The sequence below is a fragment of the Poecilia latipinna genome, unplaced genomic scaffold (genome assembly GCF_001443285.1).
Source record: "Poecilia latipinna isolate Pla-1442-1.1 unplaced genomic scaffold, P_latipinna-1.0 Scaffold1189, whole genome shotgun sequence".
Taxonomy (NCBI): Eukaryota; Metazoa; Chordata; class Actinopteri; order Cyprinodontiformes; family Poeciliidae; genus Poecilia; species Poecilia latipinna.
The window spans coordinates 179,493-190,864 of NW_015113805.1; the positions used below are offsets into that span (position 1 = coordinate 179,493).

General features: G+C 40.4%; 2 protein-coding genes across 2 annotated transcripts in view; both read right to left on the reverse strand.

Moving 5' to 3' along the window:
* Window positions 1–665: 665 nt before the first annotated feature.
* On the reverse strand, window positions 666–6,057 carry ribc2 (RIB43A domain with coiled-coils 2). Its single transcript, XM_015053647.1, has 7 exons — window positions 5,878–6,057; window positions 5,310–5,391; window positions 3,961–4,272; window positions 2,939–3,057; window positions 1,953–2,111; window positions 883–1,049; window positions 666–806 (listed from the first exon to the last, which is right to left on the reverse strand). The coding sequence occupies exons 1-7, from the start codon at window positions 5,992–5,994 to the stop codon at window positions 737–739; spliced, it is 1,026 nt and encodes a 341-aa protein (XP_014909133.1). The 5' UTR covers window positions 5,995–6,057; the 3' UTR covers window positions 666–736.
* Window positions 6,058–7,568: 1,511 nt separating this feature from the next.
* LOC106960505 (probable polypeptide N-acetylgalactosaminyltransferase 8) overlaps window positions 7,569–11,372 on the reverse strand; it is a gene marked incomplete at its 5' end in the record, with an annotated part of 9,903 nt that continues 6,099 nt past the window's right edge. Inside the window, 4 exons of the mRNA XM_015053636.1 lie at window positions 7,569–8,063; window positions 8,145–8,315; window positions 9,551–9,643; window positions 9,718–9,855. Coding sequence (XP_014909122.1) covers window positions 7,944–8,063; window positions 8,145–8,315; window positions 9,551–9,643; window positions 9,718–9,855 — 522 coding nt within the window. The remainder of the gene's footprint in view (window positions 8,064–8,144; window positions 8,316–9,550; window positions 9,644–9,717; window positions 9,856–11,372) is intronic.

An 11,372-nucleotide genomic window follows, 5' to 3' on the forward strand; every position in this document is an offset into this window, starting at 1 on the left:
TAGCCAAAAGTGGGTTTCAAAAATGAATCATTTAACCATTTTGTGTCATATCTGTTTCTCCCTTAAAAATAGTTTTTTAAATCTCAGCGGGTTTTATATTGGTAAAGTAAAAGTTTAAAAACTAAATAAAAATTTTAATGAAATTGAGCATGGACAGGGAAAACAGGCAAAAGTGGCAGGAAACACTTTTGTTAAAAAATAAAAAAGCAAACCATCGACTTCGTAGCGGGTGTGAAATGCAGCATCTTTAATGTTGTCCAAGCAGAAGAAGCTCATTTTGGTTTATGAAGCTGCCAACCACTGCTGCTGAGTTTTCCTTTAACCTCGTTAGTATTCAGGGTTTTTCTGGTACGGTCGTGTATGACTATTGTGTTCAAGTTGTGCTAAAAACATTTGTATCAGAGACGCTATGCTGGCTTTTCTAGAGCTGCTCCATGAACGATCAGAGAAACTCTGGAAAGCTGAATGACTAGAATAAAACTTTTCTCCAATCTGATGGTTGAAGAACAGATTAAAAACTATAAATATCTTTGCTGTTGAGATCCCGTCTGTTTATTCAATAATTTAGCAGGAAAAATGTTTTTTTTTGTTGCTGATTTTGTCAATAGTTTAATAATTCAAAGCAGTGAAGTTGATTTAAACATTTTGTGGAGTGCTCTTGTGTAAAAATAAATCGGAAACAGTTTATTTCAGTTTAATGTCTGATCGTCTCGCGGCGCTGTGACGTCACCGTGCGTCATCTGGTGCAGGTGTTGAACTGGGCGAAGAAGCTGTCGTCGATCCGCCCCCTCTTCAGGTCTGGCCTCCTGGAAACGAGATGAGAGAGAAAACGTCAGTCTGCGGTGAGAAGGCGCTGGTCACGGCTCTGCGGACGCCACTGACTCCTGCAGCCGAATCTGGGCCAGCTGAGCGTTGACGCTGTCCAGGTGTTTCCTCAGCTGCTTGTTCTGCTTCTCCTGCAGCCGCTCCAGCAGCAGGGCGCTGCGGGCCGAGTCCAGCAGCAGCCGGTCCTGTTCCTCCTCCCGCTGATTCCTCTCCCTCTCCAGCCTCTGCAGCACAGACGCACCCACGCGATGTTAAAGGTCCAGGTCGTGTTTTCCAGCAACACAGAGTCACTTCATAGCACAAGCAAACTGTTACCTTCAGCTCTTAAGAAAATCCTGAATATATCAAATATGACTTTCTGATTTAACACCTTGAAATTGGGCCTCTGTCTCTTTAAGAAGCTCCTGCTCTTTCTGAAGCTCCGCCTCCAGGAAGTCATCCCAACATGGCTCCTCTATTAACCCTTTAACGTTTTTACCAGCGTAGTTCTGAGCAGCAGCTCCTATAATGAGCTCAGCAGCTGTTTGCTAATTGCTGCTGGCTAGTCTGAAGGAGCTGAGTGGGGAGGAGCTGCGTCTCGAAGGCGGGGTTAAGTCCACCGAGGCGTTTTGAACAGCTGAATGGTTGCCATGGAGATTAAAGAATCAACGCAACACTCCAGGTTTGTTTTTTAGTAGGGAAAAACACTAAAATTTGACATGAAGCTAAAAAAAATTTGATTTTACATAATATTGCCTCTATGCCTGTCACAATAATAAATTGTTCCAGAAGTTATTGTGATAAGTGATTATATTGTTTTGAGACCATTTTGCAGTAATCTAATGGAAATGGCACAATAATGCAAGAACAAATAGTCAAGAATAAACTTTAAATTCTAATGAACATTTAACACTGGAACTGGAAAACATTTTAAATATCCAAAACAAAGTGAATCATGAAGTCTCTGTAAACAATGTTATTCTTCAAAAAACGGCTCGTTAAGACCAAAGAATCGTTTTAATTCATTGTTATCGGATCTGGTGCTAAACCTCAGATATCAGAAGTGGAAACGCGGATCGGTGGATCAGAGACGTGTCTGGAAAGGATCCGTCCTCAGCTGGACGGATCGGGTTCAGGTCGTTTCCTACCTTCTTCTCCAGAACCTGTTGCAGCTGGAACTGGGTGACCTGCTGCTGCGTCTCTGCAGGATCCTTTCTGTTGGCGCCGGGATACAGGGCCGGGATGCTCAGGGCGCCCAGAGCCACATCCTCACGCTGCTCCCGTTCCCGGTTCGTTTTCTCAACAAGCTTGTTGAGAAAAACAGAAAATAAAGAAGTAACTCTGCCTGAACCCTTCAAACAAAACTTTACACGTTTAAGATGGAAAAATCCTCAAGCAGCAGTTTTAGCTCCACCTGGTTCAAATTCTGTAAAATTCTCACATTAAGCACCTTTTTCCATCCAATTATGGATAAAATATAATCACCAGATCAGTTCTACGTTGTATCGATGTTCAGTCCAGCAGAAAAGCCTGAACTTTTCACATGTTGATGGTTTTTCTGACCAAACGTTCAATAAAGGAATGTTGCTACATTTTAGGCAATAAAATATTTATTTTCTTGTTTAAAAAGGAATGTAATTATTTGTTTGTTAGCATTTTCTTAATGTCTTTGAATTTACAAATAAGCTCAAGTGGTTGAATGACAGAATCATGATTATTTCACTAATCAGTTCATCGATTAATCCATTTTGCTTCTTTAGGCACATTCTGCACATTTTTTATTTACCCAATTAAGCCTTTTTATACAGTATAAGGAATACATTAAAAGATAAAAAGGTGACTAATTTTAGATTTTTAAAGCTAAAACTGCCACTGCAGAAGTTCCAGGTAGAACAGATTAACAGAAAAATAAGTTTTTTAATCTTAAAGGCAAAAATGTTTATAGTTTTGGTCCAGGTTTGGCTAATTGCTGCTCTGACTGTCTTATTATTTCAGGAAATAGCCTTTTTTAGAGTCTGTATTTCTCCAGTTAACGATTAATCGATTACTAGATGAGTTGATGATTATGTCAATATTTGATTAATCACAGTAAATCGTTTCCACCTTTGGTCATGAATGAAGGGAGACGTCTGACCTTTGCTGCGTTGTAGTTTGCGTCGTCGATGAGGTCGGCTTTTCTCTTCGCCATCTCCAGGTTGTGGAGCTCCATGGCTCTGCGGTCCATTTCCTGTCTGTGCTGGTCGTCGAGCAGCGCTAACGGACGAACAGAACCGTCAACACGCTAATGCACAATTTTAAACTTTTTACAAATAACATCTTATTACATATTTGTTGAATCTGTCACTATCAGTATAAGACAGATAATCTGTGGAAATAAACCAATCAGAGCCAGGAGGCGGGTCTTAGCGCTGTCAATCAAATTGGTGTCACAGAAAAGTCCAACGCCGTTCCTGAACAGTGAAACATTGTTGCAGTGCTGCAGCCAAACGTATTTTGATGCTGCTGCAGAATACTGCGGTGCTTTTACTATTGTGGCTCCTCCTGCTCTCCTCTGTGTTGCAGAGCGTAGCCAATGCTAGCCTAGTTAGCACCGCCATCAATGACAGCAGATAAACGGTTTTCCTGTAACAGTGAGTTGTTTCTCCATCATTAGCATATTTAGCAGCACGTACATATGTTTGATTAACAGCACTGAGCTCCTCCTTCTGGCTCTGATTGGCTGAAGCTCAGTAGAGATCTTTCTTTTCACAGATCATGTGGCTCGTATTAAACTGTCCAGACATGGCGACAGTTTTAACAAATCTTGTTTGAACATATTTTGTTTGTGAATATTGCAGCTTAACCTGTCTGTCACTAGAGGACCCAAATTTGGGTCCTCTAGTGACAGAGGTGTCAAACTCCAGTCCTCAAGGGCCGCTGTCCTGCAACTTTTAGATGTGCCTCTGCTGCACCACACCTCAAAAGAATAATTAGATCATTAGCAAGGCTCAGGAGAACCGATCTACACAGGGAGGAGATAATTAAGCCATTTCATTCCACTGTTTTTTACCTGTGGCACATCTAAACACTGCAGGACAGCGGCCCTTGAGGACTGGAGTTTGACACCCCTGTCATTGTGAATGACAACCTGAGACCAACAGGTTAAAGCCCGCTCACCATCGATCTTCTTCTGCAGCCGTTTCTGCTGCAGCTCGTTCCGCTGCTGCAGCAGCCAGTCCCTCAGCTGCTCCTGCTGCCTCTGCTGCCGGATGCCGGACTCCGGGTCCTCGCCCAGCAGGCCCGGCAGAACCATCTGGGACTCGGTCTTCTTCAGGGCGTCCGGGTCGTTGAGGTCGAACTCGCGGCGGCTCTCAGGGTTCTGGTTCTGGTGCCAGAACACGGCTCGGGCCTGGTGCGCCGAGCGGTCCGCCGCCTCCTGCCGCCTCTGGAGGAGACACGCTGCTCGGTTGTACTGCTTCACATCAGCATCTGTGTAGAAACAAAAATGTTACGAAAGGCTACCGTCATAATTGAATCATTTTTGAGATAAATATGCTCTAATTAAAGCTGCAATATGTAAATCTGACTTTACATAATTGTTAAAACCATCACCATGTGGTGACAGTTTAATCTGCGACAGATGATGGGGGCATTTATTTATCATGAATAATTCATCATGATAAGAATTATGATTCATTGTTGTCATGATAAAGTCATTTATTTATGATAAACAAATAAAAATAAGAGTGACAATATGATCATTTTTGCTGTTTTCTTCACTTTTTGTTCCACCAGAGCATCAATAAATATCAGTAAATTTGAAAATATGATTAAATGTTTGCAGTTTAGTGACATAAACCACACTATGAGGAAGACTGGAGCTTTTCCAAGAACAATATTTATGTTTGTTCAGTTATTAAGTCATTTACCTAAGAAATAAGAAGTTTTAACAATTTTTAACGTTATCAATAGTATCTTTAAAATATTAAGTCCACATCACCCCCACCTGACAGATACTCTGTGAACAGATAGTCTGAAGAAATGCACCACTCCCGACCAAAAACAACCAATCAGAGGCCGGAGGCCTCTGATTGGCCTCCGGCCAATACACAGGATGCTGCATACACAGCATCCTGTGTATGCTGTGTATGCAGCATACACAGCATCCTGTGTATGCTGCATACACAGGATGCAGCATACACAGCATACACAGCATCCTGTGTATGCTGTGTATGATTGACAGCATACACAGGAATGCTGTCAATCATTCCTGTGTACGTGCTGCTGAATTTGCTAATGGCGGAGAAACACAGGAGCAGTGCACACAGGCATGATTGACATCGCTAAGACCCTCCTCCTGGTTCTGATTGGTTGTTTTTAGTTAGTCATGGGAGAAGACAGAGGAGCTCATTTTTTTCAGGTTATGTCTCATACTTCCGACACGATGCAGTGAGACAGATATGCAAAAATATGTAATAAATGTTAAATACTGCAGCTTTAAAGGCAGAAGCAGGTCATTTACTCACTGTGAGCATCTTCTTGATTTTTTAATGCTGCTTTTCGTCTCAGCTTCTCGATCACCTGCAGATCTAAAGCTTCTTTATCCACCTGTGAACCGGATCAGTGGATCATCACACATTCGACTTCCCTCAAAAACACCCATTGTTTTCACTGATGTATAACAAAGCTTTTAAAGTTCCTGCGATTATTGATAACCTAGTCCAGATTTGAATCTAAGGTGTACCCAATGCTGTAAATATTTACTTTGAATAAAACGACACTTTACATATCTCAAAGTGCACTTTAAATATTCTCCACGAACTGTTAAACAATCTTGAACTAGATATGATCAAAAGCCGTCAAGGTCAACTTAAAAGTTAGATTTCCTTTTAATTTTGCATCAAATAAGGATCTTTGATACAGCAGAACTCGGCCTTATCAGCCAGAGGTCATCAAAGACTCGTTTGGTAGTTAAAAGATGATTTTTTTGCGCTTGTGGCGCCCCCTAGACCCTCTCGCCCTGGGCAGTAAGCCATAAAACGGTGTATATTTAGCGCTGGTGCCATTTTATCCTCGGCTCTAGCAGAAACTCACCCCAATAGTCCTGAATTTATCGTTAAAAATCCTCCCCCGCCTTTCCGCCTCATAGTTCCGGCGCCGCTCCGCGCTCTCTCTGGCTTTTCGTTCGCGAGGCAACTCCACCTGAAACATTTCTGACTCGGAAGCAGCCTTCACCTTCTTCTCTCACACTGAAAACAAACTGGTTGCTAGGTAACAAGAGATTCACGAGCTTACGGAAAACGACGCCGCAGCCGCTACGTTGTACGGTACGTCAGCGCGTCCGCCATGTTGTGAGGGGCAATGAGGCCAAATCTGAACTAGATGACGGAAAGTTTTAGAACATCTCAAAACGTCCACGGTAAAAGTTTAGCTTTCAGGTCTGGGAAGAACTCATAGTTGGAGGAAGGAAGAAGTACATTTCATCAGCTCATTCCCTTGACTTAACCAAATTTAAACACAAATTTAAAAGGAGCAGGAAGAAAAACATGTAGAAACCTGCCCCTTTTAATAAATAAATATTTTTTTCATAGCCATGTACATTAAATTAAAGCTGCAAACAATGTTATTCCATTTATTATTCACTGTTTTGAATTGATTTGTAGTAGAGCATTTTTAACTCCTAAAAAATGTTTCGCAGCTATTCTCTATGCACATTTGTTTTAATGTTTTACTTTGGAAATCCCACTTCCTTTTGTCATCGCCATCAATTGATTTTAAAACAAAAACATTTTAACTGGCAATAATCTCCTCATCAGTTCTTCCAAAACCTCAGATTGAGATTAATTAAAAAAAAGTCAAGAAAACAAAAAAACTGAAATTTTCTGATGTTAAAAGTCATATTTGTGGAATTTAAAAACAGAATTTTCCATTTATTTCAGGAAAATAAGTTAAATTAATCTCAAACTTCTGATGTGAAAATCTTAAATTTGTGGGGGGGAAAAGTCCACTGTCCAATATTTGATTCAGTGTTTTCTGATATTATGAAGTCAAAAAAATCTCTGAACCTTGCAGATTTTCAGTCATATTTCTAACAAAAAGGGTCAATTTCTCTAAATTTTAAGTTGTAACTTTATGAAATGTGCTTTGATATTTCAACATTGATATCAGAACTTCCTATTTTTTTAGTTTTTTTTTCACAATGTATGACTTTTCACCCTCTGAATTTTATTTTTCTTGAAAAGTGATAATTCTTAAGAGCATTTTAAACGCATCAAAATGTCAATTTTACTATTATAATAAAGAAACGTTTGACTGAATTTGTGAAAAACTTTTTTTCTACTCCTGTTATGAAACCAAAATGAAATACGACTGCAGCTTTGCTGTAGTTGTAGTAATAAAATAAATAAACTGCCACTTTTAAAGTTTTATTTTCACACAGAACTAAAACATATTTGAACCGCAGGTGCAGCCACACTGTGCCGTCCTCTGGGCGCCAGACGGGACACAAGAAAAACCCAAAACTCAAAGAAACATGTAAACAACTTTACAATTTTTAAATTTTAACATTTTCTATTTAAAAAAAAAAACACTTTAAAAGAGGCAGACATTTAAATATTCCTGCAGGGACAGTTTTTATAAAAATAAACCCAAATTAAATTTCTCATAGTCGTGAAGGTTATCTGAAACAAACACGCCAGATTCCTTATTCATCAACATTTTCTCAGGTAATAAAGCACAAACTTTTTCACCTTTAACTTCTCCAAACAGTATTTGGTTGTTTTTTCTTTTTAACAGCATTTTGTAACAGAAGTCTTTCATTCGTCGCTCAGATCCTCGCAGAGCTGAAAATGACGGTTTGTCCCTTTAAAAGGTGAAACCTGCTGAAACCGTCAGCCTGTTGGACACAGCAGCTTTAAAAACCAGCTGTTCGAGGAAGAAAAGCTTCAGAGGCTGCAAATGGACAATTGTTGGTTTTTATATGCACCAACACTCACATTATTGATATGAAAACAAAATAAATATTTAATCTCCCCTTCATCTAATTTACAAAATGATTCCATTTCATATACAGTAAAATAAATCCATAAAACTTATATTATTTTCTTTAACATTTTATGCATAGAGCTTTAACGACCCGTTGGGCTGCACCTCAGGTTGGTTTAAAAGTCTTTAATGACGTTTTGGATCTTCCACCGCTGGCCGGTGCATTCCTGGATCACCAGAACCCTGTTCACCATTTCCAGGCATCGCTTCGTCTGACGGTTCTTCAGCTCTTTTCCCTGGAACACAATTTAAAAAAGGGTCAAAAACAAGAAAGCTTAAGAGTTTACAGTGAGCCTGAACTGGTTCTGAGGTCCAACCTGGGTGAAGTCCCAGTATAACCCCATTCCTTTCTGCATGGCCTCTTTGCAGTTGAACAGACCCGGCTTGGTTTTCTTCTCCCCCCTGTCAGTCAGACAGCGGTTGTCGTTGTACTTGTGGGACTTGATGCCGCCGATGTACATCTCACCAGTTCCCCGGTAATAGGCCATCTGGAATAGAGACGGGAGAAACGGAGAGATCAGTGACGAAGAACAGTTTCCTCCCACATTCCTGTTGTTTTTCCTCACACTGAAATGTTTCAGATTATCAAACTAATTTTATTAGACAAAAATAAGACGTGGTTTTAAAATAATGAAACTATTAAAGTGTAACTAACCCTGCTGTGAAACCATAAACCGATTTTCTTTTTTGGGTTGTTGTTCATGCTGCTAATTAAATGCGACTGAACGGTTTCCGATCCCAAAGCAACCAGCAGATGCAGAAGAAGAACGTAGCCATCACCCTGCGGCGCTCTGTAAAGATGGCCGCCGCCATCTACGGATGAATTTTAAAGGTGTCATGCTTCTTGATCAGGTTAGGATCAGTCTATGGGTTAAAAACATTATTTAGCCCAAAGTCATTCTTGGACAATGAGATTTTACTTTGCTCAGTTCTGCCTATTTTGAGCTGTTTAAAGGCCTCTGTCACTTTAAATCCAAATAAGCTGCTGCTGGCCACGCCCCCCAATTCAACACATGTGAAAATGGCTGCAAACAGATGAGCAGTTTTACAACCGCATATTTTTGAAAAGCAGAAGTGACGTCTCCTGGACAGCCAACCAGAATGCAGCAAGCGGTTTCTGGATGGTTAGTCAACAACAGAACTCTTGTCTTTTCCAGCAGCCGTTGTACAGTGCATATGGCGGCAAAACCAGCTGAACAAATGTGCTGGAACTGGACAACGGGGACTGCCCTGCTGATTTGTGACGTTACATTCCAGATGTTTTTGAAAGGACTCATTTTCCAGTCACCAAAAAGAAACATTTCATTACAAAAAGTGGCTGGGTGTTTTTTAAGCACTTTGGTTGTTTTCAGAAGGAGTAGAAACTGAAATGGAAATAAAAACATCATAGGTGCCCTTTAAACTTCTGAATCTGAAGTTCTGCAGGCCTCACTGCACCAGTTAAGGTCAAAGGTCATGAAGTGACTGTGGGAAAAAGGCCTCCGTAGGACCAGAACCACGGCTGACCCAAAGGAACATAAAAACTCGCCTCACATTTACCAGAAACATCTTGAAGATCCTCAAGACTTTGATAGCATTTAATAAAAACCTGAAGTTTATTTTTACTCAGATTCTGTTTTTCTGATGTTAAAATTTATTTGTTGATCTGAAAAATTTAAATGCAACAAAAAGAAAATCTGTAAGGGAGTGAATACTTTCCACCGGTACCGACCGCTTCTCTTACCTGCGGTCCGTAGTAATGGCAGTCGTAGGAAATGGGCGTGTCGCCGGGGACCGGACCTTGGTCGATGCACAACTCAGAGTCCAGGTTCTTCAGCTGCCAACAGAGGAAGAGGAGGGTGAGGAAGACGCACGGCTCCATCCGGCCGGAGGCGAGCAGCAGCTGCTTACCGCGCCGTAAGCCAGCAGGTTGTCCCAGGGGTCCAGCTTGGGGTAAATGTTGTCCAGGTACCACTTGAACGGTTTGCAGTTCAGTCGTTCTCTCAGTTTCTTCCTCTCAGAAATGTCTCCGATGTCGATACCGTGATTCTGCACAGAAAACAAAACGGATCCGTCTGCCTGAAATCTTCACTCACTGCAATCTGACCCGTTTTAAAGTAAAACAATCTGCAATCAGCACATCAGGGCTGCTACTATCGATTTCTAATCAACTTTTCTGATGATCAGTCGGATAAAAAAATTGCCACGTTCTGCATATTTTTCATTTATCCACTTAAATCCACTTCACACATTATTAGAAATACATTAACAGATGCAAATAATTCAATTACTGTTTTTAAATAAAAAAAAAAAACATTTTGCATAAAATGCAACATTTCCAGAAAAAGATGGAAAAAAAAAATTAGGATTTGTTTTTTTTAATCTACAAAGAACTACAGAGGTCTGACTGCTTTGCTTATTCAGTTAAGATATTGTAGGTTTATTTATTTCACAATGTATAATTGTTTTTGCAACTATAATTAAAATTTGCAACTTGACATTTTGTGCCAAAACATTTGGACGCCACAGTTCCAGTCCGTCATCAACGAGCCGAGCTGCTGAAGTTCTTCAAAGAATAAAAACGTGACCAATCTGTCTGCTTATTGTTTTACATGTTTTTTTCTTGTTTATGTAGATCTTAGATGGGATTTAATGAAGAAGAAAATGATGTAAAATTCCTTGCAAATATTTCTAAAATGGCCCCACAAAACGTGATTTTGGTTGGGAAAAAATTAAAAAACATAAAATCCCGGCGGGACTGACCAGAACACGCCGCTCACGGTGGCAGTTTGTTCTCTGGTTCTGATTCTTTTCCATTCACAGCGACTCTTCAGATACTTTAATACAACCTGGGTTTTTTTTTAATTGAATTAAAAACCGAACCTGATCCAGTCAGGTAATGAAGCCCGTCACAGACATGGCGGTGCAGCTCCTAACAAAACGTTTCTGTGTAATGATTCTGGGACAAGCAGACGGTAGTTTTGCGCTTGATAGGTACTTTTACTTGATCCTACATAAAAGAACTACAGACAACGTATATGAATTTTATGGCCAAGCTTTTGCAAAAGGAGAAAAACTCCGTCAACTGCTCCTCTGAGCTGTTCACAGAGCGTTCTGGTCTGCTTCAGCGTGAGCCCCTGTTTTATTGTCAAAGAAAACAGTCAAGGGAGCAGTCAAGAAAAACAACAGAGGTCGTAAAACTTCTAACCTAAACAACTAGCAACCCAGCTCCAGGTGTGATATCTGATCTATGGTCTGAGCCCGGTTCAAATCTCGGTCAAACTGTTAACAAGACAAAATACGACTGCTCACAGGCAGTTAGGAGGTATTCTGGTTGATAAGAATTAAGGTCTGAGAAACACAGAGTTAACTGTTTCACATGAAGATGAAACAGATGGTCCTGACCTCCAGGTCAGTTCATACACACATAAGGAAGAGAACACTTTAAACAGACTGAATGTGAACTAAAGTAATAACAAAATGATAATACCGAAAAATCTCTAACATATCCTTTCTCTATTGGAGAGCTGAAAAGAGCTTTGGATAGAACTAGGAATAGTGCTCCA

Bases quoted from the DNA above. Each gene is read 5' to 3' on its own strand.
- ribc2 (XM_015053647.1), bottom strand. From the start codon at position 5,994: ATGTTTCAGGTGGAGTTGCCTCGCGAACGAAAAGCCAGAGAGAGCGCG. The intron at 5,392-5,877 runs GTGAGTTTCTGC...TCCGGTTCACAG, and splicing joins ATAAATTCAGGACTATTGGG to GTGGATAAAGAAGCTTTAGA. The intron at 2,112-2,938 runs GTCAGACGTCTC...TTTCTCAACAAG, and splicing joins CAAACTACAACGCAGCAAAG to CTTGTTGAGAAAACGAACCG.